The following is a 24,349-nucleotide window of genomic DNA, read 5'->3' on the forward strand; positions in this document are numbered from 1 at the left end:
TAGATTTACAAATCCATCTGGCAATGAAAAAAAAAAATTGTGTCTATTGTAAAATCATTATTTTAGATGTGTGTTGAATAAAATCCGGAATGCATGTAATATTTATTTGACTTATTTATTAAATACTTTGTCACTGGAATTTGTACTTCATTAATGTCAGTCATTATAATTTTAATAAAAACAGTTTCACCAGGATACAAGTACACTGTATTTTTTTAGAAGTACAGTGAACTTGGATGTTTAGGTTAATTCAATTCAACAGATTTTTTTAAATGAAAAAACGTATAAAAAAAGTTGAAAATTGCTTAAGTTACTTTGATGAGTTAAAGCAATGTTAAAACATATGTTGTCATAACTTTGATTATAACTTTTGAATATATAATTGTTTACAGTGTAGTATAATTGGCTTGTAGTTGTGTTTACTCTTTAACTTGAGTAGCCTATTAAGTACCCCCCTCCCCCCCTCATAATTTTACATAAACTTACATGTTTTGGCCTCCAATACAATAGATTTGTTTTAAAATATTAATTTATATAGAAAACAGATATGTTATTAATTCTGAGTTAATGAATTTTTGTGTAGTCCACTGGTACATAATTTACTTCAAATCTACTTGTAGTACAGTTAATGGTATTTGATGTATAAAAATAGGAACTTAGTGCAAAAATAATATATAGTAAACTTTAAGTACGATGTCAGGTTCACTTACAGAAAAATTACAAGTATACCTGCAGTATAAAACTACTAAACTAGTAGTTTACCGAAGTGTACTTTCATAAACTAAAAAAAATGTGCTACAAATATTTAACTAGTGAATTATCAGTATGTTCACCTATAGTATAGTTGCAGTATAAACAAAAAACTTAGTTGTAAACCAGTGTACCCAAGCAGTAGTGAAATAGTACACCTTACAAGTATACTACTAATACATTGATATTAGTATACTTGTAACATAAAATATACTTAAAATACTTTAACTTCAAAGCCTTTTATTAAGTTAATAAAAGGCTTTGTAGTAGAAGTATCACTTATTTTTTATTAGGATTATGTTAACTATGTGCAATCAGTGACAAAATAATTTCCACAATGTAAGTGGAGATATCAATTATTAAAAAATGTTTGGTGAGGTTTAACTGAGGTTTAAAAAATGGATGTGAAAGGATGCATGTGATTTGGAACACTTTCACAATTGTTTCAATCCTAATTTGAAACAAACCTTTTGTCTTTGCACTATGGATCTTTACCCCATAGTATTTCTATTCATTGCACAGTATTTCAGTACCCTGCCCTAGACGCCCTCTCATTGCAGTCAGGAATTTCACAGCTGAGCTTCAGGTCCAAACCTAGACCAGGACATAGACAGTCTCGGCCTGCCTCACATACAAATGTGCAAGCATGTTAAACTTGTCAACTGTATTGTCTGTTATTCTTTTGGCATTATGAATCTGCAATGCACATTCAGTGAACAATTACTGACACATTTTCATAATTACAATTCACAGTTCAACAACAACAAACATACTGTGTCTTAGCAATTCGTAAGATGCTGACAAGAGGACCTCTGGTGGATATATTGGCAACTGCATCTCAATCATTTTTTGTGTGTAAATGTGGGCATGAGTTTTAAAGAGAGTAAAATTGTAATCACACATAAATTGTTATGAAGCACACTAAGTAACTAGATAACCTCAAGGCTAACAAATTCATACTAAAAGCAAAAAAAACGTAAATTTTGATTTCAGGGACAAGCTTTTTAACATAACCAGCATAACCACCATTAAAGGGTTAGTTCACCCAAAAATGAAAATTAAGTCATTAATTACTCACCCCCATGCTGTACCAACCCCGTAAGACCTTCGTTCATCTTCGGAACACAAATGAAGATATTTTTGATTAAATCTGAGAGGTGGATCACTGCTACATAGGCTGCCAGAGGGAATGAAACTTGACGGCCCAGAAAGTCATTAAAGAACATGTTTAAATATTCCATGTGCCTACAGTGGCTCAACTATAAGTTTATCAAGCGACGAGACTACTTTTTTTCCGAAAAAAAAAAACATAATAACGACTTTATTCGACTATTCCTTTTCATTCCTTGTGGGCCTGAGACGAGAGTTCAAGAGATTTCCACGACGCATGCGCGAGAACTGAACAAGAAGTATTAGAAGAAGAACGTTCTCTTCTCAGTTCTCGCGCATGCGTCGTGGAACTCTCTTGAACTCTCGTCTCAGGCCCACAAGGAAGAAAAGGAATAGTCGAATAAAGTCGTTATTATGTTTTTTTTTTCGGGAAAAAAGTATTCTCGTCGCTTGATAAACTTATAGTTGAGCCACTGTAGGCACATGGAATATTTAAACATTTTCTTTAATGACTTTCTGGGCCGTCAAGTTTCATTCCCTCTGGCAGCCTATGTAGCAGTGATCCACCTCTCAGATTTAATCAAAAATATCTTCATTTGTGTTCCGAAGATGAACGAAGGTCTTACGGGGTTGGTACAGCATGGGGGTGAGTAATTAATGACTTAATTTTCATTTTTGGGTGAACTAACCCTTTAAGCTTTTTACTTTTTATCTCATTATTTAGATTTTTTTTTTATTACATCATAATTATGACTAATTATAAACTAAATTTAAATGTCATGATTATGATTGAACAAATCATGATTTATTTATTTTTTCTTATGTGGCGGAAATTGATTTTTATACTATTTAGCCAGATGGCAACCTAGTAGCATGGTAGTACAGTATGTCTATGTACTATGTCTGAAGCCCTCTAGCGGTCGCATTAGTTCACTGCGTCTCAGCAGCGGTGGAAAGGTCTGTGCGTCCTTCATGCGCATCCCTTCAGCACTAAACGGCCCTCTTATAATAACCTTTCCACTTAATTAATCTTATGAATTTAGCTTCATTGTTGTTTATTATGAAGAGCTTCTTCCGGGATTTGAAAGAAGTGTGAAACATCCTTAAAATGATTTTGCTGATCCGGTGGATGCTGAGATCATGATGAGGTCAGTATAGAGGAGGGTGAAGACGGTCGCCATCAGTGTCTCTCTTTAACAGTGCTCAAGGAGAAAGTACTGTTCAGCAGCACTAGCGGAGAATGGCGTTTTCATATCGACTGTCTTCGCCTGTATATGCCTCATCTCTGAATGCGGTTGTGTGTGTGTTTGTGGCGTAAGGGAGGGGTCCAGTGGGATGGAGCAGAGCTTCATGCAGTCCGCGATGGCTATGGGTGCACAGTCCAAGAAAGGCTTCTCCAGAAGCATCGCCGTAGAAAGAAAAAACCTGATCACGGTCTGTAGGTGAGTGACAAACCTTCAGAAATCACGAATGTACAGTATGTTGCATGTGTTGCAATGTTATGGCCTTACGCGGAGTCATAAACAGGGATGCGATCCGAACAAATGTAATTTTTCTGCTGAATTTGTTACCTTAATTCATTTACTAAATGTGATACGGGTTTATATAGAGACTTGCTGAAAACAAAGGTGAACGTCTCACGATCAACCCAAAGATAGGCTATAGGAGATATAGGCTATGTTGAGGTCTGACGTCTGAGGTCTGGATCGCGAAAGATCTTTAGTTAAGTTCTGTAGACTGTAGTTTTAGGAGTCTGTCTGAATATATTTAATTCATTGCAGGTTATATTATCAAATGTCTGTGGACACGAACATTATTTTTTGAAACCGGTCATTGCACGCGATGTGATTTATGTCTGTTCCCCGGATGATGTCGTCGCTATGACGACATATTTCCTCCCGCAAGGGCATCAGAGCTGCTGGGAATCTGCTGTGCTGTACAGATTTATCGAATTGAAGAATTTAACTTTTTGGGCCCACTTAAAGTGTTAGTTCACCCAAAAATGAAAACTATCCCATAATTTGCACACCCTCAAGTCATCGTAGGTGAATATGACTTTCTTCTTTCAGCCAAACACAATCAGAGTTATATTACAAATATTCTGGCTCTTCCAATTTTTAATGGGAGTGATAGTAGCCTAATTGAGATTTTGAGCCCCAAAAGCCTCATCCAACCATCATACAAGTAATCCATACAGCTCCAGTGAGTTAATAAACGCCTTCTGAAGCAAAGCGATTTTCTAAGAAAAATATCCATATTTATAACTTTATAAACTAGGATCGCTGGCTTCCGTACGCGATTCGAGGTCCGGCCAAAGAGTGACCTCTGACCCGACGCTTGTCTTATTGAGAAACGCGGAATTGAAGAAGATAGAGCAAAACCAAATACCGGTCGTGAAATAGAAGTATAAAATGAGAATTTTTAAAGAGAAATGTCAAAGGCGCTTGAGTTTTTTGCCCAGCCCAATTTGTTTGAAGAACCACAAGCCATCTACTCTCACCTAAGCTTATGCTACTCCTACTCCTACATCCTATTTCATATGCCAGAGCCAACTCTCTTGTGAACACACGACAGACGTTACCGGAAACTAGTGATCACAGTTTATAAAATTATAATTATGGATATTTTCCCCCTTAACCCACATTTAAACCTAACTATACTACCAAACCTGTCCCTTACTTACCTTACCCGTATCCCACCTCAGCAAAAGAGTTTTGCAATACATGAACAGAATAAGTACATTGTACAAAACAATTTTTATTGTGATTTAAATGTTCTTAACACTAAGAACAACATTTTTCAGTAGCACTTTATTTTACAGTCCTTTTCCGAATGTACGTACATGTACTTATTGTAGCAATTAACTGGGTTATTATTACTATTTACTAACCCTGAACCTATCCCTAAACCTAACCTTAACCCATTACCTTACCAGTACCTTATTTGATAACTACACTGTGAGTACACGTACTGTATAATAAAGTCTAATACATTTTTCTTTGAAAAGTTCTTTAGCAAACCCAAAATTTGCATTTTTTCCAATACAATACAACATGAACACTATCAGTAAAGTGTACCTAACAATTACTTTTTTGACGCTAATACATAGTTAAGACACCAATATGAAGTGGGACCAAGGTTTTCCTTCCAGTCTCTGGCTGTCAGGCCATAATCTGCGTTTTGTACTGCTGTGGAAGGCTGTACTGAAAGAGGCATTGTTGTGATCAGAACAATTGATGGTGACCTCACTGCTGTTTTGGGCATTGACAGGAATAACTCATTAGTTCCATGTAGGACTATATAATTTTAAAATTAGATGAAATGTAATGTAAAATGCTACAATATATTTTCTCACTAAAATTACGGAATCAGATTACAAACAATATCATTAATTCAATACAATTGTTAGGAAGTCACGATGCTTGGATGGACTCCAGCACTCCCACGCTAAACAAAGGGGGGGGGGGGGGGGGGGGGGACTGTTTAATCAGTTGAAAAACAGTTGAAAATCAGTTGAAAAACATCTTGTTTATAAAGAAGTAGACAATAATTAATTGTAATTGTAACAATTAGAAATTAAGCATTTAGGTTAATTGTCTATGAAGTTAAAGGTCTATGAAAATGGTTCCCTCTACATTTTTTTCAGTATTACATGCTTCATAACCCAGGGTCAAAACGGATGCAACCCATTTTCAGATGTGTGATAGGATAAATTGATTACCCCTGATTTGATTCAAAAAGCCGAATTTAATATATTTTACCTAATAATATTCAGCAAGAAAACAGGTGAAATTTGCTAAAAAACATTTTAGAGATTATTATGTTAACAACATGACAAAATACTGAGGAAAAGGACCCAAGGTCTAGCTTGGACCGAGGAGTAGGACCGGAGCACAGAACGTTTTAATATTTTTATTAGTACAGAATGAGAAACGTTTCGACGCCCATGCGTCTTCTTCAGAGTATAAAATACTACCCTAATTTACTGGCTCTACAGTGGAATACTATACGCTAATACGCTATGTATCTGTTCTATACATTCAAAACACAGCGGTTATATTCATGACCTAGGCCTATCTGTGGAGGAAGTACAGTAAGTCATTAAGTGGAAAATTGTTAGTCATTTATCAGAAAGATTAATTTAGTGCATTGATCCAAACAATGGAACACACTTACTCATCATATCATCAATGGCTATTACCTTACCATTGCTTGTCGCAACAGGTTTTTAATGCATAGACTTTATTGTATTAAAGATTTATAAGGTTTTGTATCTTATCATTGTACCTGAATTTCTTTTTTCTTTTTTTTATATGGACTGTATATTAGTGTGGACAAATATAAAGACATGCCTTGTGACACCTTTTTTTAATTATCTCTTTTGAAAAAGAATTGCACATAATTGCATTTAGTGTGCACTTATAATGGGGTTCAAATCTTAAAAGTCTATTTAAAAAATAAAAAAAACTGAATTTGCAGATGCCAGGTACCAAACATAATAATATCAATGAAGCAAACGCAAACAAAGGAAACTGAACTAATCACGTGTAAAATCCACCCCAAACAGAAACATACCTGATTACCCTAAACATCTCACCTCGTTTAAGGAGGTGTGGCCTCGTGCCTCATAGTAAACAAGCAAATACAAAAAGTTCAACAGAGGAGGGAGGGAGGGAGGGGGCTTTGGAGGGCAGGCACATGGTACAAACATAAGAGCCAGGTAAGAGCAACCAGCAGGAGAGTCCAGGGAGAAGACGATGGAGGCAGAAACCAGGGAGGAGTTAATGGGAAGAGGAGCCTGGGTGGAATCCTCAGCCGTAATCCCAGGACGAAAGCCCACGGCAGAGTCGAGGGTGGGAGGAGCCATGGTGGAGACTATGCAGACCGGTGGAGCCGGTGCACCCGAGGACTGAGGTGGAGCAAAAGAGAAGGCGGAGCCCCACAGAGCCCAAGGGATGAAGGGACAAAGTGTAGCTGAAGGCCCGGAAGTCTGTGGCAAAGGAAGAGCGCAAAATGACCAAGGCACAGCCGGAAGGACGAGGAATCCCAGTGAAGCCATAAGGACAACGATCCCATGTGGAGCCGAGTAGACTTGTCGACTGGCCGAGGTGGAGTGACAGGCACGTAAGTTCTAGGTGGAGCAAACGTGTCTACAATCCAGGGCTCAATTGGAGAACAAGTTTCTCAGGAATGGCCTCCTTGGTCAACGCAGAATGGACAGATTTCTCAGGGATGGCCTCCTTGGCCGATACAGGACAGATAGATCTCAGGAACAACCCACTTGGTCGACACGGAACAGGCAGACATTTCGGGAACGGCTGCAAATTGTAACTATATCATTACGAATAAGTAATTACACATATTTAAATCATTATATACAAGCTTCAATAGAAAAGATATTAAAGTATGTTTTAGTTTACCATGAATGTTTGTCATTACATTCGGGAGTACGCTTGGGACATTAAGTAGCCTAATTGGTCCACAATACAGACAAAACACATTTAAAATCGATGAAAAAAGAAAGATATTTATTGGATGCAAATAAAATCAACCAGGAAAGCAAAAAACACTGTAGAGAAAAAAACACAGGGAATCAGTTGTGTACTGTAGGTAGTAGGTATTGAAACACAATGGAAACCAGAGAAATCATTCCCAATTTGAATGCTACTCTATGCCATTTTGTTGTATAAATACTAGTCTGAGTAGTGTGTTCACACTGGAACAAAAAGAAAAGAAAAATTGTACTCCAAATAGTCAGATGATGCACTTAATTATCCAAAAAACATAAACAAAGTGTGGAATTTTGGACACTTTGTAAGACTGGAGAAACTGTAAGAACTGTAAGAGAGGGCTAGTAAATTACCATTTGAACTCACTCTTGTGCACCATTCAAGACGCAAGTCTCACCCCAGAATCATTCTAATCTACATCTTTTACCTTGACCCCTCATTCTCCCCCCACTTATTTTCCCTGATGCTGAACTCATCTGAAATTCATCCAAAATATTTAGGGTTTTAATGTGAACAATTATCAAACAGTTTTATACATGTTTGGTATCATTTGAAATGTCTCAGTGTGACTGGTAAAAATGTCTCATTCCCAAAGAAGTAAACCAAAAGGTAATAAAGTTCTTAAGAGTTTAGAAATATCTTGCACACAGAAGGGTGTGTCTTACAGACAAATGGTCAGAAGGTGTTAACTCAATGCAAATGTCCACTGTTAGCAAATGGTTGCCCCCAGTAAGTCTGGGACTGTGATTAAGGTGAATTTCCATTGTGAACTCATGTTTACATTTGAAATGAGGTCTGTCTATATAATGAAACGCAACCAGAGCTCAGCGCCTTTCTGTACTTCAGATCAGCCCGTGACTCCTGAGAGCAGCCGAGACTCTCAGCATTCATGTATTTCCTAATGTCGGGTTAACATTTCTCCTCTTTATTCCAGAGCATTTGATATTTTGTATTGATTATCTTTGTACTGATTATGAAATTGTAATGATACATTTACCTGACATAATGTATTGTTACATTTGATTATGCTAACTGACTTTGACATTATTTTCATTATAGTTAAAAGGAATATTCAAACATTCGCTCACATTTAATGATTCACGGATATCATTAAAACTTTTTTCATTAATGGAGTCAGATGAAATAACGAGAAAATACATATGAGAAAATGTATTGCAATCAAAAATACTTTGCCATGAGAAAAGACAGTAACAAGTAAAGACCTTCCGTGCTGGTTGGATGCCGGACTTTGGGCCGATCGAGCGCGAGTTTACCTCAACTGTCCCAATTTTCCTTGCGTAGCTGAGGGGCAATCAGACTATGATGTTGGATGACAAAATAACCTTATAAAATACTAGATGGTAGTGGTACATAGTACATAGTGTATCGTTTATAGTGCATAGTTTATAATGCAAAGTCTCTTATAGATGCAGTATTGTTTCCATATTGGAGTACATTGTATTTTTGGTGTTTGTATGACAGGTTTTCTGTAAAGACACTGTTAGAGAAGTACACAGCAGAGCCCATTGATGACTCATCTGAGGAGTTCATTAACTTTGCTGCTATTCTGGAACACATCCTCAGCCACCGCTTTAAAGGCAAGACAGTGCATATGAAATCACTAGCATTCTTACTTTTTAACCTAATAAGAACATTAAGGATATATTTAAGTGATGTGAATGGAAGCATGTCTCTTGCAGGCTCTGGCAGTTGGTTTGATGGTCAGCGCAGTTTCTGGGACTTCATCCGTCTGGCCTGCAGTAAAGTTCCCAATAACTGCATAAGCAGCATTGAGAACATGGAGAACATCAACTCCTCACGAGCAAAGGTGGGCATGCAAAATAGTTATAGTAGGTTAAGTAAATACCTGGTACTTTTTTGTGCCACAGTAATGATAAGATATACCTAGGATCTTACTTTAAAGTGATAGTTCACCCAAAAATTAAAATGGTGTCATCCTTTACTCCTCCTCGCGTCATTCCAAATCTGTATTACCTTCTTTCTTTTGCGGAACATAAAAGAAGCCATTTTGAGAGTCAAGTGTAACCAAAACTGTTTATCAACTGGTTACCAATATTCTTCAAAATACCTTTTTTATGTTCCACAGACGAAGGAAAGTCATAGAGGTTTGGAATGACATGAGTGTTAATACAATTTGGAAAACTGTTATGAATACTCCTACACAAGAGTACAGGGGGAAAATGATTTGACTTGATATGTTTTATACTCATAAACACTTAATAGACTTAACTTATTTTAAAGGTGTTAATTAATGTTTCGGCAGCATATGCATGTTTGATATGGTTTGTATGATGAAGCTTGCAGTGATTTGTGATTCATCCGTGCCTCTAGGGCAGAGCATGGCTACGGGTTGCACTAATGGAGAAACGTCTATCTGAATACATCGCCACAGCTTTGCGAGATAGTCGCACCACAAGGTCAGACTTAAAGAGAAAACTCAATATTAATCATACCACCAATAAGATCCATTGATTGTCACACCCAGGAATCAATAGATACAGTATATCCAGTTTTAACATAACAATTTAGACAGCTATTAAGTACATTAAACTATTGAATGAAGAAAATGGTGCATCTATAATATGATGTGTGTGTTTATGTATTGAATGTGTGTGTTTGTCTGCAGGAGGTTCTACGATGAAGGTGCCATAATGTTGCGAGAAGAAGCAACTGTTCTGACTGGAATGCTCATTGGACTCGGAGCAATTGACTTCAGGTAAGAGGATGGATATTGGAAGGGGTAATAAACTGAGTAATACAAAACACACAAAAAATCTCAGCATTCCAACTGAAATAGAACCTCATACTGTAAGTAACTGATTTGGAAAGCTTTACATAGGCAGCAAACACGCCAATGTAAAGCATACAATACTTTAATGCTGGTTCTGTAACTGTGCTAGAATGTTATGCAGTGAAATCAATGTTATGTAATCTTTGTTGATCTGTGTTTGTTGTCAGTTTCTGTTTGAAAGGGGAGGCTCTGGATGGGAAGTCTGAGGCTGTTATTGACTACACTCCTTATCTGAAATTCACACAAAGGTAAAGAACTTTTATATTCTACACTAGAACTCTGTTTCATGCTGTAACGGGCTGAACAAGACGAGAGACGTGCGGATCCATATGCAGGGCTTTATTCAAAAACATGGTCGTATACAGGCAAGGTCAATAAACAGCAAACAAGAATGGCAGTTGCATGACACAGAGTGATCCTTAGGGCAAGCCTGGGTCGATGATCTGTGAACAATATCCAACAGGGACAAGGCAGCAACAGGGAGAGATGATCCAGGTAAGCAGCAATAGACCAAAGAGGCACTAACAAAGTCCAAAGGCAAGAATCAGAACACAGGAAAACAAACAAGCAAGGCAATGAACACTGGATGGGCTCTGTAGAGTAGCTAACACTAGGGGAGCGCTAAACGCAATACAATACTCGGCCACAGGGAGAGAAAGTCCAAGGCTTATAAAGAGTGTGAGGTAGTTCTCAGGTGTGAGCGTGATAAGTGGAATTAGAGGTTGATGGGGATTGTGGTGAAGTGCAATAATCCATGCTGTGAGTGGGCGACCTCTGGTGGTGAACAACCGGAAATGCATGGACCAGATTCGTGACACATGCAGGGAATAGTGTGGGAGAGATGTTTAGATTTTATTTATATCACCCGGCTGCACTATCATCTTTTAATCGTGATCATGATTTCTGCTTCTCTCGATAAATTAAGCATAATCATCAGCGATATTGGCCTTGCTGGTCTTTGCACTAGTAACAAGCCTCCACAAGCTTTCATTGCATCTGTGTTCTTTCACGAGGACTCTTGTGATATTTGCTGTGACTAAGGGTGTGTTCACACTTCGCATGTTTTCAGCTGGTCAAAATACCATCATATATATGCTACGCATACTCAACGAGCACATTTATCCCAGCACACAGCATTGTTTTGGATGTTCGGGAAGATTCCAAATAGGCAATAAGTCATAAAAGCTGAACAATCAGTTTTGAACATATCCCTTTGCCTTTAGCGTCGGTATCTTTAGGTATGGTGATAAAAATTGCAATCTAAACGCTAAGAAAAACGCTCAGTTTAATACTGATAAATGATTGTTTCTGTTTTTTGGTCCGGACCAAATGAACAAAGCATATCGAACTACAAGTGTGAACACACCCTTTCTCAGTAAAATACTGTAATAAATCCAAACATGAATCTCGTCTATATTTTTTGCGGTTGTGGTTGCTGAATAAATGCACTTATACAAGCTCTGTGGCACATTGCAAAGTCTTTTTTATTGTTGCTTTAAATTACATTAACTTTACGACAGCGTTTTGCTTCGGGGGGTTGGCCAGAAGTTTCCTCTTCTTCCAAAATTGTTTTCTTTTCTTTTTTCTCCTCTGTTTGGGAGATGTCATCCAGTTTGAAATGGAGACTACAAACGTGGAGGTTTTTCAGATTTTCCAATACGGTGTTCTCTTCCTGTTTACGATTATTTGCTGTATTTAGCCATTGCCCACAATGCTCTGGTTCCTTCACTGGAAACCGAAAGTAGCTCACTCCCGCTAAACGTTTATTCTGAATTATTTTCTGTTGTTAATAATACTGCATTATAATAAGTAATCAACCGATATTACGTCTGATCACAATTAACTATTAATGATATTTTATCATAAGAGATACACAAAAAATTGTTGAAGTAAAATGAAATTATATACAATATTAACTTAAATTTCACCCAAAATATTATGAAAACAGAAAACGCGCAAGTCTTTGAAATGGCTGATTTTGGAAATGACAACTACTTTCTAAAGTAAATCAGAGTTCAGTCAGATGTGAATTTAGCGACTGTTTGGACAGATTTAGCAAGTCATTTGTCAAACTGATGAATCGTGAGTCTTTAACCTTTTCATAAAAAAATAGCTTTTAATTCATTTCTGAATTTCTGTTAATCAGCCTGGTAGCCACAGTTATTGGTTGATGTTGACAATTTCACTATAGCCAAATTTAGACTTAATATATTAATCAGTTTATCATTAATTATGACAAAGTACTGTCACATGTGGTCATTCTGGTTGGGTGCCAATGTTTTTATCGCTCATCAGCTGGAAATAAATCGTTGTGAAAGTGATTCCAAAGATATCGTTTCTCTGTGGCGTTATAGTTGTGTTTTGGACATTTAGAATGATTTTAAAACTATACCTTTATTGTTATCTTCCTTGGTGTGAACGGCCTTTAGTGCCAGTGCTCTGTTGCCATGGCAATGAAATGTTGTATTTTGTTCAGTTATGATTATCTTAGTGACGATGAGGACGGTCAAAGCGTGGACAGCAGTAACAGTGATGACAGCGTTGATCATCCTTACATCCCTCTGGTTACCGATGAGGAAAGCTGGAGGAACAAGTGCCGCAAAATGGAGCAGAGATTCAAGATCGTCAATGCGCAAAAGGTTAAACACACATACATACATACATGATTTCCTATAGTGGGTGGGTAACACTTAAAATTAATTTTTTATGTGCTAAAGTGTGTGTTATTTGTGTTTAGGGGTACCTTGAGGAGCTAGTGAGGCTACGGGAATCTCAGCTGAAGAATGTGGAGATGGAGAATAAGAAACTAACAGCTGGACTAGAAGAACTGCAACTACAGAGTCAGAAAGAGAAGAGAGAACTGGAGAACATCATACTAGAGCTGCAGGAACAACTGTGAGAGCAACATACAGTACACACACCTCTGATGTTTAACACATGGGATGTTTGTGGAATTATTTTGGATTAATTGGTTCTGACATATTCACCAGTTTTTGTCAAATATTCAGCTTTTTTCATTTTCTTTATCAATAATTTAATATGAATCAACACTGTCAGATACATAAACATGTACAGTCAAAATAAATATGTATAAACATTGACATCTTGCATTCATAATGATGAATGAATGAATTTACGCTACAGAATGGTTTCAGGCACATTATCAGCTTCATTTATTATTTTGAAAATAATAAATGAACAGTGACATCACTGTCAATTAACCCGCAGTGAGGGAATAATTGACAGCTGCTGTCAGACTATGAGGGGGCTTTCACACTGGCAGTTTAGTTCGGAACGGGAACGGTTCGCATGAAATATCGCTAATGTGAACACTGTCATGTGGTCCCGGGTGCGCACTTGTTCAGGAATAAAAGTATCCTGCGCATGCGTTTTAGCCGATTATGATGTAAATAAAACACATGTAAGGGATGATAGTGTTGATGATTTACCTTGGATACGAGCAAGAGTGATCCTGCAGTGTGTTCGCGCGTAGTGCGTGCAATCAGGGCAACAAATTAATGGAAATCCACTATCTCCTTTTGCAAGTAGCGGAAAGACAGCTTATGCGACACACACACACACACACACACACACACACACACACACACACACACACACACACACACACACACACACACACACACACACACACACACACACACACACACACACACACACACACACACACACACAGTAAACCTGTGTTGTTTACTCAGCTATGCATAATAGCACCAAATTAATAAAAAACACAATATAGGCTATTGACCCGCATAGTGTTTTCTGTCGTGCGCCGTGCACGTTTGCAAATAACGTAAGATGCACACAAACGTTGTTGTAGGGAGATACCCATAGCTATGAAATATGACAAGTCCAGTTAATTCATTAATTCATCCTGATCGTTTTCAATACTCGCAATTCCAACTCCTGACTCGCTACAGTGGTTTTGACGAAATAAGATGTTTTTTATACTGCCAAGGGCGTGGTAGCTCGTACCAAGGGCGTGGTGAGCTGGAACCTGCTTACGTCACCACCCACCCCTTACGCCACGAACCACCGCAACCACCAATAGGACAATTCAACTGCAGTAGCCACCGTCCAACCTGAAGAGGGCAGCACTCAGACGTTTTTACACCATATATTGTAGAATTAAAACACTTCATACCCAAATGTCAAACAAGTTACTCGAATCAATGAACAGCACTAATAAAGCCACATTCTTACAGATCATTAACTAAAAAAAGTTGGTTTAGGGTTAGGGGAATTAAAATTTGGGGAATTATCTAACAATACCAAAAAAATTCTTTACTATTTGCGTGACAGTGTTGACATCATAATTGTGTCATGAAATATGACTACAGTTGTTTTTAAATATATAAATAACGTCTCGGGTTATGACTATAACCCTTGTTCCCTGAGAAGGGAACGAGACACTGCGTCGAGAATCGACTCTTTGGGGACGCTCCCTTACGTCTCTGAAGTACGAATGAAACTATTCCAATCCTGATTGGTGTTGCGTCATGACGTAACATGTGACGGCATAACCGGATGCATAAAATCGACGCCGGCACACACACACACTAGCCTAGCGATGAAGCAAGACGCTCTCAGGCCCAGAGGGGCGTGGCAGGACGATGCAGTGTCTCGTTCCCTTCTCAGGGAACAAGGGTTATAGTCATAACCCGAGACGTTCCCTTTCGAGGGAACTCAACACTGTGTCGAGAATCGACTCTTTGGGGAACGAATGCCCACTAGGCCACGCACCGAAAACAGGCCTGCCCAGGAGTGAAACTGATTCAGGCACTCAGCAGGACGAGAGCACACGTGCGCCAGGCGTACTGGGGAGGTGCAGACTATAGAACCTAATAAAAGTGTGTGGGTTAGCCCAACCGGCTGCCTCACAGATCTCCTGGAGGGGAACTCCCGAGAGGAGGGCCCTAGAGGACGCCAGTGGGGCTGGATGTGAGAGGGAGAACCAAAGTGGGCAGTGGGACGTCTCTCGAGACGCGAATAGATCCACTTCCATGGGCCCAAACCTCTCCCATATCAACTTCACCACATCTGGATGAAGTGTCCATTCCCCGGGCCTCAGCCCCTGCCTCGACAGGATGTCTGCTCCCTGATTCTGAACCCCCGTAATATACATAGTTCTGATAGACAGTATTTTCCCTTGGGACCAGAGAATAACCCGATGCGCCAGTCTGCACAGAGGGCGCGATCTGAGTCCCCCTTGTCGGTTCAGATAAGCTACCACTGATGTATTGTCCGATCGTACTAGGACATGGTAACCCTTGATGTCTGGAAGGAAGCTCCTCAGAGCCCTGAACACAGCCAACATCTCTAGACAATTTATGTGCCAAAAATGATGATGGTCCTGCCACAGACCCCTGGCAAAGCGGCCGTCCATGACCGCGCCCCAGCCAGTGAGGGAGGCGTCTGTTGAAACGGTTTTCCGGCGACATGACACTCCTAACACTGGCCCTTGGGACAGGAACCAAGGTTTCTTCCATATTATTAGAGAACAAAGGCATCTGCGCGTTACTCTGATCATACGAAATGGATTCCCCTTGGGGGAAAACCCCTTGGCTTTCAGCCACCACTGAAGGGGCCTCATGTGTAGAAGGCCCAAAGGTATAATGTTGGATGCCGCTGCCATGAGGCCCAGCAGTCTTTGGAATTGCTTTATAGTAGTGGCCTGGCCTAGCTTTTACTTGGCCACCATCGCCAGAATGGATTCGAAACATGCGTGCCTGCATCGTAGTCGAGTTCCACACAACGCCTAGAAACGTTGTGGACTGGGACGGTTCTAACACACTCTTCTTTGTGTTGAGTCTCAACCCCAATTTTTGAATGTGGCCAAGGACGACATCTCGATGCCGAACTGCCATTTCTCGAGACTGGGCCAGAATGAGCCAGTCGTCGATATAATTCAGTATGCGGATGCCCTGAAGTCTTAGTGGAGCAAGTGCTGCATCCATACATTTGGTGAATGTGCGGGGAGAGAGTGCTAGGCCGAACGGAAGAACCCGATATTGGTAAGCTTCGCCCCCGAAAGCGAACCTCAGGAACCTCCTGTGACATGGAAGGATGGATACGTGAAAATAGGCGTCTTTTAGATCTATCGTGACAAACCAGTCCTCGGATCTGATTTGACTCACAGGAATAGTGAGCATTTTGAACCTGAGCTTCCTCAGAGACAGGTTCAAAACCCTGAGATCTAGAATTGGCCTCAACCCCCCATCCTTCTTTGGAACTGTAAAGTACCGGCTGTAAAATCCGGACTCCCTGTCTGAATTCGGAATACGTTCTATGGCCTCCTTTAGCAGCAGAGATTGCACTTCTTGTTCCATTACCTGAGCCTGCTCTGGAACCACTGTAGTCTGCACCACCCCAAAAAATTTGGGGGGCGGTTCCCGAACTGCAGTCTGTACCCTGAGTTTATTATATGCAGGACCCATGCAGATATGTTGGGAAGATGATACCATGCCTCTACAAAATCTACTAAGGGAACCAGCCTCTCGAGACTGGCCTCTGGTGTTTTTCGACCACCCTTCTCGACCCCCTGAAGCAGTAGACCGGCAAGCTCTAGTCGATACGTTTTTTGTGACCATAACTGATGCTCGTTTTTTATTTTTCGAGAAAAACGACTCACAGTGCGTTCGCTGGAATATGATGCGGCCCGAAGCGTCACCGACGGCGGGCAACTCACATCGTTTCCTTGAGGGCTCCGCTGTGAGAACAACCACGGTTGTTGAGGACAGCCCTCAGAGGTCCCACCACTCTGGCTAGGACCTCTTTCCTGAAGCCCTCCTAGCCTGAAGGACATCCCTTAGATCGCCCTTCTGGCTGGGGGGCTTCTGCTGGGAGCGTTTCCTCCGTTGCCGAGCTCCCGGAGGAGGGGCTCTAGAGGAAACGCTCTCCCTTTGCTCTGCCCGGTGTGAGGAGCTGGTTGATGGCTGGGGCTGATGTTCTTGCCCCACCCTACTCGATTTGGACTTCGATTTTCGGGGGAGGAACGGCTGGAACGCCGCAGATTGCTTCTTCGCCTCCTGAAACCTGTCGATGACCGATGTAACGGCGCCGCCGAACAGGCCAGAAGGCGAAAGCGGCGCATCCAGCAAAAGAGATTTATCTTTTTCCTTTAAACCTGATAAATTGAGCCACAGATGCCTCTCCGTGGCCACCATAGCTGCCATAGAGCGGCCAATAGCGCGGGCCGTCTCTTTAGTGGCCCGGAGAGACAAATCTGTGGCTTTGCGCAACTCCGCAATATCTTCAGGAGTTGGCCCCTCCCCCTCGTCCAAATCTTTCAGGAGGTCGGCCTGGTATGCCTGCAAGATAGCCATAGAGTGCAGACATGAACCAGCCCGACCTGCCGCCATGTAAGCCCTGCCTATTAAAGCAGATGTATCTCTGCAGGGCTTACTAGGCAGCGCCAGGGTTTTAAGGGAAGATGCCGACTCAGGAGATAGATAACCGGCTAGAGCTTCTTCGACGCATCTTCTCATAACCCATATCCCGTGCCCCCACAACATTGCTATAATCGACAACAGATGGATGGGAGACACTGCCTGGGAGCTGCCTGGGCGTGCTGCGCTCCCAAACAGTTCACACACAAAACATGCGTGTCCCCATCCGTAATAAAACGAGGACAGGGGTGCACACACATTCTGAGCTGCTGGCTGGCCATAATATATATATATTATGGGATAGACAAACAACACCAAATAAGACAGACAGTCGTAACATAGAGCGCTTGCTGAAGAGCGAAAAGCTAGTGTGTGTGTGTGCCGGCGTCGCTTTTATGCATCCGGTTATGCCGTCACATGTTACGTCATGACGCAACACCAATCAGGATTGGAATAGTTTCATTCATACTTCAGAGACGCACGCTAAGGGAGCGTCCCCAAAGAGTCGATTCTCGACGCAGTGTTGAGTTCCCTCGAAAGGGAACTGATCATGTCAACTAAAATCAGTTGTAAAATTTTATAAAATGTCTATTGATTTCTTTTTAGGACACATATTATAATATTAAGTTTATTGTGTATGTTGATCTATATGATGTATTAAATTATGATCTGAGGACAGGTGATTTTAGCGGTAGTGAGAGATGATTTAATGTAATAATTGCAATAAAATAAGAGTAAATAAACAAAATAGCATTTAGAACATTCCAGTGATTATGTCTGATTTATTTCAAAGTGGAAATGTTGCTATTTTAAAAATGAATGTCTGGTAAAAAAATTAAAAAATAAAAAACACAGTGGGACATACAGTATCTCAAGAATCAGTGACACACACATAATATTGTTTACTAACTTAATCCATAATAAGTTTTTGTCTTTAAATGTATTGCAGGACAAGTCTGATTCCAGGTGAATCACATCCTCTTTCAAAGGATTTGTCAATCCCTCTTGTTAACCAGTGGCCATCACTCCACAAATACAACAACCAGGAGGACAGGAAATTGTACCACAGGTGATAAGAGGCTCTCTTTAATACGTTGTAGCAGCTTACTCAAAATCCCAGTCATTAACCAACTGGCTTTGTGAATTGAGTTTGTGTTGCTTAAAATATATCTAGAATGCTGACAAAGATTTAACGGCAGATAACATACTTATGCTGTGGGTCTGTTGTTGCCTTTAGGAGTAGTTTCCCCAGCCCGGAGCCACATATCAGCCTAACCACAGATTCTCATAGGATGGAAAGGAAACAAAATGGAAAAGCCTGGTGCACAGCAGGTAACCTTAAAACCCACCTCTAAGCTTAAAGTTGGCATGAAGTTGCAATAGTATCTTCACTATTGTAAATCCGGGTAAAACGGCTTCTCGAAAAAGAAAACAAAAACTTGATTTTGCCCATCAGGAATTTCGGATCATTGTGGTTTGCTATTGCTGTGATCTCATGTGAGTGACAGGCTGTCCCGCCATCATGGCAGAAAACACGTCATCAGAGAATAGAAGAGATGCCATTGCAAGAGGGAGGGGAAGTCATTTTGATTAAAGGTTAAGAGGGCACATGAATAAAAAAAAAAACAATGATGCGCAGATTGCTCACAGATTGATAAAAATTGTTAAAAACTGCAATATAAATACTGCAATTCTTAAACAATAAGAATTGTCCAATTGATTTCATGACTTTAAGTGGTAGCTTTGTTTTGACATTGCTGTCTTGTCCAAGCTGGTTGTGGTGGTTGTTCAGCTAAGCTACTAGCTGTACAGTAAGATGGATAAGCAGGTTTTTGGAGCATGTTTGCTAGACTTTTTACTATCAGCATGAGGTGTGGTCCTCTTTAGAGCTTATTCTGGCAGGAAGTACCCACTTAGGAGGAGACTGACAGACCTGGGGTGCGTTTCCCAAAAACATTGTTGGCCAACTGTGGTTGCAAGTTCTGTTGTTACCAACATTGTTTACCGATTAAGTGTTTACCAAAACCAAAGTTTCAACAAACATTCATACACAGCAAGGCGATCTTGTGTAGTTGGAATTACAGATCTCGACGTGTGGTTACATATAATTTCTTGTTAGTATATACAGAATTATGTGGACTTAATATAGATCATGCTTCTAACAACCAAGCTGTTATGATGGTGCAGATGCAGAGGAATCCATTTGCAGCTTTATTGAGAATGGTCAACAGGCAGGGTAAATCAACAGCACACAGAATCAACAAAGAGAGCAAAGAGCAAGACGAGGTCACAGGCAAAGGTCAGGGCAGGCAGGAAAAGACAAAGTCCAAAGAGCAATCCGGGTCAAGACAGGCAGAGAACGATCAGAGGTCGGGGTACACAGTCCTAGGTCAGTAATCAGATCAGCAAACACAGAGATAAACGATTGGAATTGAAAGCCGGGGCAATGCAATACTTCGCAGAGAAGTGGTGTGTGGAAGTGGCTTTTATGTGTGCAATTAGTGCAGTGCAAGTGTATGGTGTTTGGTGTAATCAGTCCAGGGAGGTGTATGATGGGAAATGTAGTCCAAGTTAACCCAGGAAGTGCGTGGCTAATTGTGATTCAAGCTAACAGGGATTCTCAGAACACCTCTAATGTTCTGGCAAGTTTCTCTCAAAGTTATGTCCAAATGTTCTTCCAGTAAATTAATAAAAATTTTGTTCAGTTATCTGGTCTTTAATAATGTTCTGAAAATGTTAGCACAAAAAATAATAATACATCGTTGATGGAATGTTTTTTTTCAACGTTGGATGTTTGTCAAAACTTTTTTAAATGTTACTTGATTCAGAATGTCAGAGAATATTCAAAAGTAACATTCCCATAATCTTTACAATATGTAATGTTCCGTTAACGTTCTCATAACCAAGAAAAAAACATTTTTTTTAAAACCTGGACGTTTGGAAGGGTCAGAGAACATTCAGAAATAACGTTTTAAAAATTGAATGGCAATGTTAGCAAAAATCATTAGAACATATTTTTGTTAGGTGGGAGTAAGCAAGCTAACATGCACTACAATCTATATATTTCATTCCATTTAAATATGTATACATTTCATTCAATATATTTTAGCGTGTCAAAAATCAAGTGTTGTTTTTTAAGAGTGCACTTGCATGAGTGCACAAGGAAACCCCAGGGTATGATGTAGGAAGGAACCGCGATGAATCAAGCATCAAATAAAACAAAACAACGAAGAACAAAAAACATTGAATGAAAAAACAATATATTCTGAGAAATGTCACAGGTTGTTGTTTTTTTCCCGATTGTAACCAAAATGGTGTAGTTACCAACAAAGTAACCAACTTTTTTGTGTGTCATCCAAAAGAAAGGAAGTCATAAATGTTTGGAATGGCATGAGGGAGATAACAAATTTATTATTTTCTGATAGCAGAAATTTCATTTTTGGTTTAATTATCCCTATAAGCTTGTCCGTCTTGGATTTCCCAACAGGAAATGCTAATATTGGTGTTCAGTAATAATCTCTATTTCCTCCATTTTCATTTCAGAAAAAGACTACACTCCATCTATGTTAGGTCTGTGTGGTTCTCTGTCGTCTTTACCCAGCTGTAAGTCCCTGCCAAGCCTGAGGTCCACAGAGTGCCTGGTGAACATCAGTGCAGAGCCCAGTCCTGCTCTAACCCCCAGCTAGGGACCAGCAAATGAGACCAATGTCACAAGCAGAGAGAATATGCATTGTCAGCTAAGACATCCAAAGATATAATGGCTCGGATACAGTAAACCATGTTACCCTAATTCTCACAGAAGGATCATCCTGTTTCCCCTTGAAGAGATATAGCTAGACCACTGTAGTTATGGTGAGATGTTTTCTCACAGATTTTCCTTGTCAGAAATTTTCAAATGTGGGTATCTCTGAATGTCTTTGCTGTTCAGGTCTTTCTCCTGACTTGTTGTGGTAACCAGTGAAGGCAAACTGTGGACTATGCACTGACTGACTTGAGACCTGCCTGAATTATCACAACGAGAGTCCAACACAGCTTCCCCACATTCTGTTGCCCTTTAAAATCTCCTTCGGGAACATACACTTACAAAAACACTTACAAACAAAAACAAATGGACACTTACCGTCAGAAATTAACCATGAATGGTGTGCGAAAGAAAGCATATTATAGTTACAAAGTAGTATTTTGACATTATCGTCAATTTTGTTTAATTCTCACATTTCAGCCATCTAAACATCACTTGTCTGCCAAATAAAATGCAAAAACTGATAACAAGATGATGTGTATGTCTTACTTTACAGTCTACTGCTAAAGTGGTAATAAAATGAAAGACATTTCCGGAATAGCTATTCCTCTTTTCTTGCCTCTTGAAATAAGTTTGAGCATTCTGCACATAATGGCAGTGTACTATTGCTGAATGACTGACGATGAGTGACATGAACAATTGGACCAGTATATATCTGCATACTGTTGTATTGTACTGTATGTTTGACATCTATTTGTCATCTGTTGTTGCATCTTTACAAGTCTGTAATGTGTGGATCACTGTCATCACTGTCATATATTTATCACTGTTATATTATATTATAACAGTGTTATAATATAATATAACATATTTTTGTTATTTTTTTTTTATAAATAACAATTTTTGTTATATTAGCTGCATCAATTTTAAATTGGATTGGCAAAAAACTGATAAGCTAGATTTCCCTCCTCCATTTTCAGTGTAATTGAAAGTATTTGTTTGAGAATGTGTGTGTGTGTGTTGTGTTAGACAGCTGTTCACCTTCAATTAGAATTAAATAAATGTGTTTATTTCCATTCATTGCACATTTCGTTGTTTAAAAAGCCATTGGAAACTATGCTGTTTGTCACTTAAAATTGCAATAAAACTGCCTTTTTTGTCCTAATGTTTTCAATTGAGTCATAGTTACTCCCTCGGTCTTTATTGTTTTTCTCTTCTGTCCCACTTGACAGCCACTCTCTGAATGAATGTTTTTGTAACTTGACAAATGCTTAATTCAAATGCATTAAAACATCTTTAGAGTTTTGTTTCCTCAAACAAACATGAAAAACCAACTTCAGTGCCATTTTTTGTGTTTCTGTGTGTGCTGTATTTAGTTTCTGGGTGTAAAGACAATGTGGAACAATGAGAGAAACTGGTTAATTTAACTCCGTGATACATTAATTATTATTTCACAATAAGGAAAACCGCGCCTGAGTAGGGAACGAGACACTGCGTAAGAATGTTGACTATGGGAACGCTTCCACGTAACCCGTCTGTGAAGTACGTGTGAAATAAAGACAATTTTATTGGCAGATGGCAGTCATATGACATGAAAAAGCTGCATTAGACATCAACAGCTTCTGATTGGCTGAAATAAGACACTGAAGCATGCAGGATGTATGGCAATGAGACGCAGCGTCTCATTCTCTACGCAGGGAACCGGGTTACAATCGTAACTAGAAACTCAAAACTGCATTGGAATATTGGCGCTATGGGAACTTTAATATGCACTATGCCATACTAAAAGGATGCCTGCATGAAAAAGAAGTGAAATCATTTGAGGTGCATGGCTTGCCGAAACAAACAAACAAACAGCTGCTCAGTTTTACGCCACTGGCCTAAGCTGTGGACATAAAGAGAGAGCCCAAACAGGGCCTAAAAATGTAAGACTCTCCTGTTCCGCAGATTGAAAATGCAGAGGATAGAAGGCTTGAAGAACCCCAGAACGTGGCACTGAGGAAGGCCTTTGGGACATAATCCAACCAAGGATGAAGAATAGCTTTGACTCCATCAGGAGCAAAAGCCAGGCAGAAGAGGCAACTGACAGGTTGCATGTTATACTAGTTTTACAATAACTAAGAGAAAAAACTTCTTGAGGGTCATACATTTCTCAAAGGCTGACTCCTATGGCTCGAATGGTGCCATAGAGAGACCTTTCAGGACTACAGGATGTCTGCTCCCTGATTCAGTTACCAGGGATGTAGACTGCTCTCACCAAGATCAGCTTGCCCTGGGGCCAAAACAGGATCTGGCGCGAACGGATTTGGAAAGAGGCCGTGAACGTAAGCTGCCCTGGTGATTTATGTATGCAACTACTGATGTGTTGTCTGATCTGACAAGAACATGGTAGCCACTGAGATCTTGGTGGAAGTATTTCAAAGCCAGAAATACAGGCAATTTATGGCAATTTATGTGCCATAAAAGATGGCCTGAGACCCCTAGCTGAGCGGCCATCTAGGACTGCACCCCAGAATGTGAGGGAAGTATCTGTCGTTAGCGTTTTGCAATGACATAATGGCCCCAACACTGGACCTTGGGCCAAGAACCAAGGTCTCTTTCACATCACAAGGGTACGTAAGCATCTGTGTGTAACCCTGATTAAATGAAATGGTACATAAGGCCCAAAGGAAAGACTTTGGACGCAGCTGCCATGATGATGGCTGTATTATTGACTGCACCTCAAAACATCGGAGGTGGCGGGGTTAGCAGACAAATTTCCTGAAAGTATTGAAAGGAATTAGGTACACTGTGGAGTGGTGTGGACTTATCCCCCCCGAGAGGACTTGCCCTCAAAGCTCTGTGTGCCTTCCCCTTGACATCAGGACTTTTTGCCAGCAGCCTTCCAAGCGGAAATGACAGTCCTCAGATCTGTCCACTCCCTGGAAGGATGCGGCTGAGACCGTTGTCTCGACCTCACGGCTCTCTACAGGGGAGCTTAAGCAGCAACGCTCTCTTTTTGCTATGTACACCCTGAGCT

The 24,349-nt window shown here is 40.1% G+C and overlaps 2 protein-coding genes and 1 long non-coding RNA gene across 3 annotated transcripts in view; 1 reads left to right on the forward strand and 2 right to left on the reverse strand.

Moving 5' to 3' along the window:
* dnajc9 (DnaJ (Hsp40) homolog, subfamily C, member 9) overlaps positions 1-24,349 on the reverse strand; it is a 298,727-nt gene that overhangs the window by 175,988 nt on the left and 98,390 nt on the right. The gene's annotated exons all lie outside the window — the stretch shown is intronic.
* Positions 2,783-22,495, forward strand: rundc3ab (RUN domain containing 3Ab). Its single transcript, XM_077205936.1, has 13 exons — positions 2,783-3,008; positions 3,180-3,302; positions 8,853-8,968; positions 9,071-9,198; positions 9,723-9,808; positions 10,018-10,107; positions 10,350-10,430; positions 12,659-12,821; positions 12,920-13,077; positions 18,538-18,657; positions 18,826-18,920; positions 21,132-22,135; positions 22,229-22,495. The coding sequence occupies exons 1-12, from the start codon at positions 3,001-3,003 to the stop codon at positions 21,272-21,274; spliced, it is 1,311 nt and encodes a 436-aa protein (XP_077062051.1). The 5' UTR covers positions 2,783-3,000; the 3' UTR covers positions 21,275-22,135; positions 22,229-22,495.
* Positions 12,631-13,762, reverse strand: LOC143714667 (uncharacterized). The gene is made up of 3 exons (XR_013195585.1): positions 13,632-13,762; positions 12,926-13,015; positions 12,631-12,763 (listed from the first exon to the last, which is right to left on the reverse strand). It is a non-coding gene; the product is annotated as an uncharacterized LOC143714667 (long non-coding RNA).

This window comes from Siphateles boraxobius, unplaced genomic scaffold (genome assembly GCF_051911475.1).
Source record: "Siphateles boraxobius isolate OS27281-9 unplaced genomic scaffold, OSU_SipBor_1 55, whole genome shotgun sequence".
Taxonomy (NCBI): Eukaryota; Metazoa; Chordata; class Actinopteri; order Cypriniformes; family Leuciscidae; genus Siphateles; species Siphateles boraxobius.

Excerpts from the sequence above, each read along its gene's own strand:
- rundc3ab (XM_077205936.1), top strand. Across the intron at positions 10,431-12,658 it reads TATCTGAAATTCACACAAAG|TTATGATTATCTTAGTGACG; the intron begins GTAAAGAACTTT and ends TATTTTGTTCAG. Across the intron at positions 18,658-18,825 it reads GACAGGAAATTGTACCACAG|GAGTAGTTTCCCCAGCCCGG; the intron begins GTGATAAGAGGC and ends TGTTGCCTTTAG.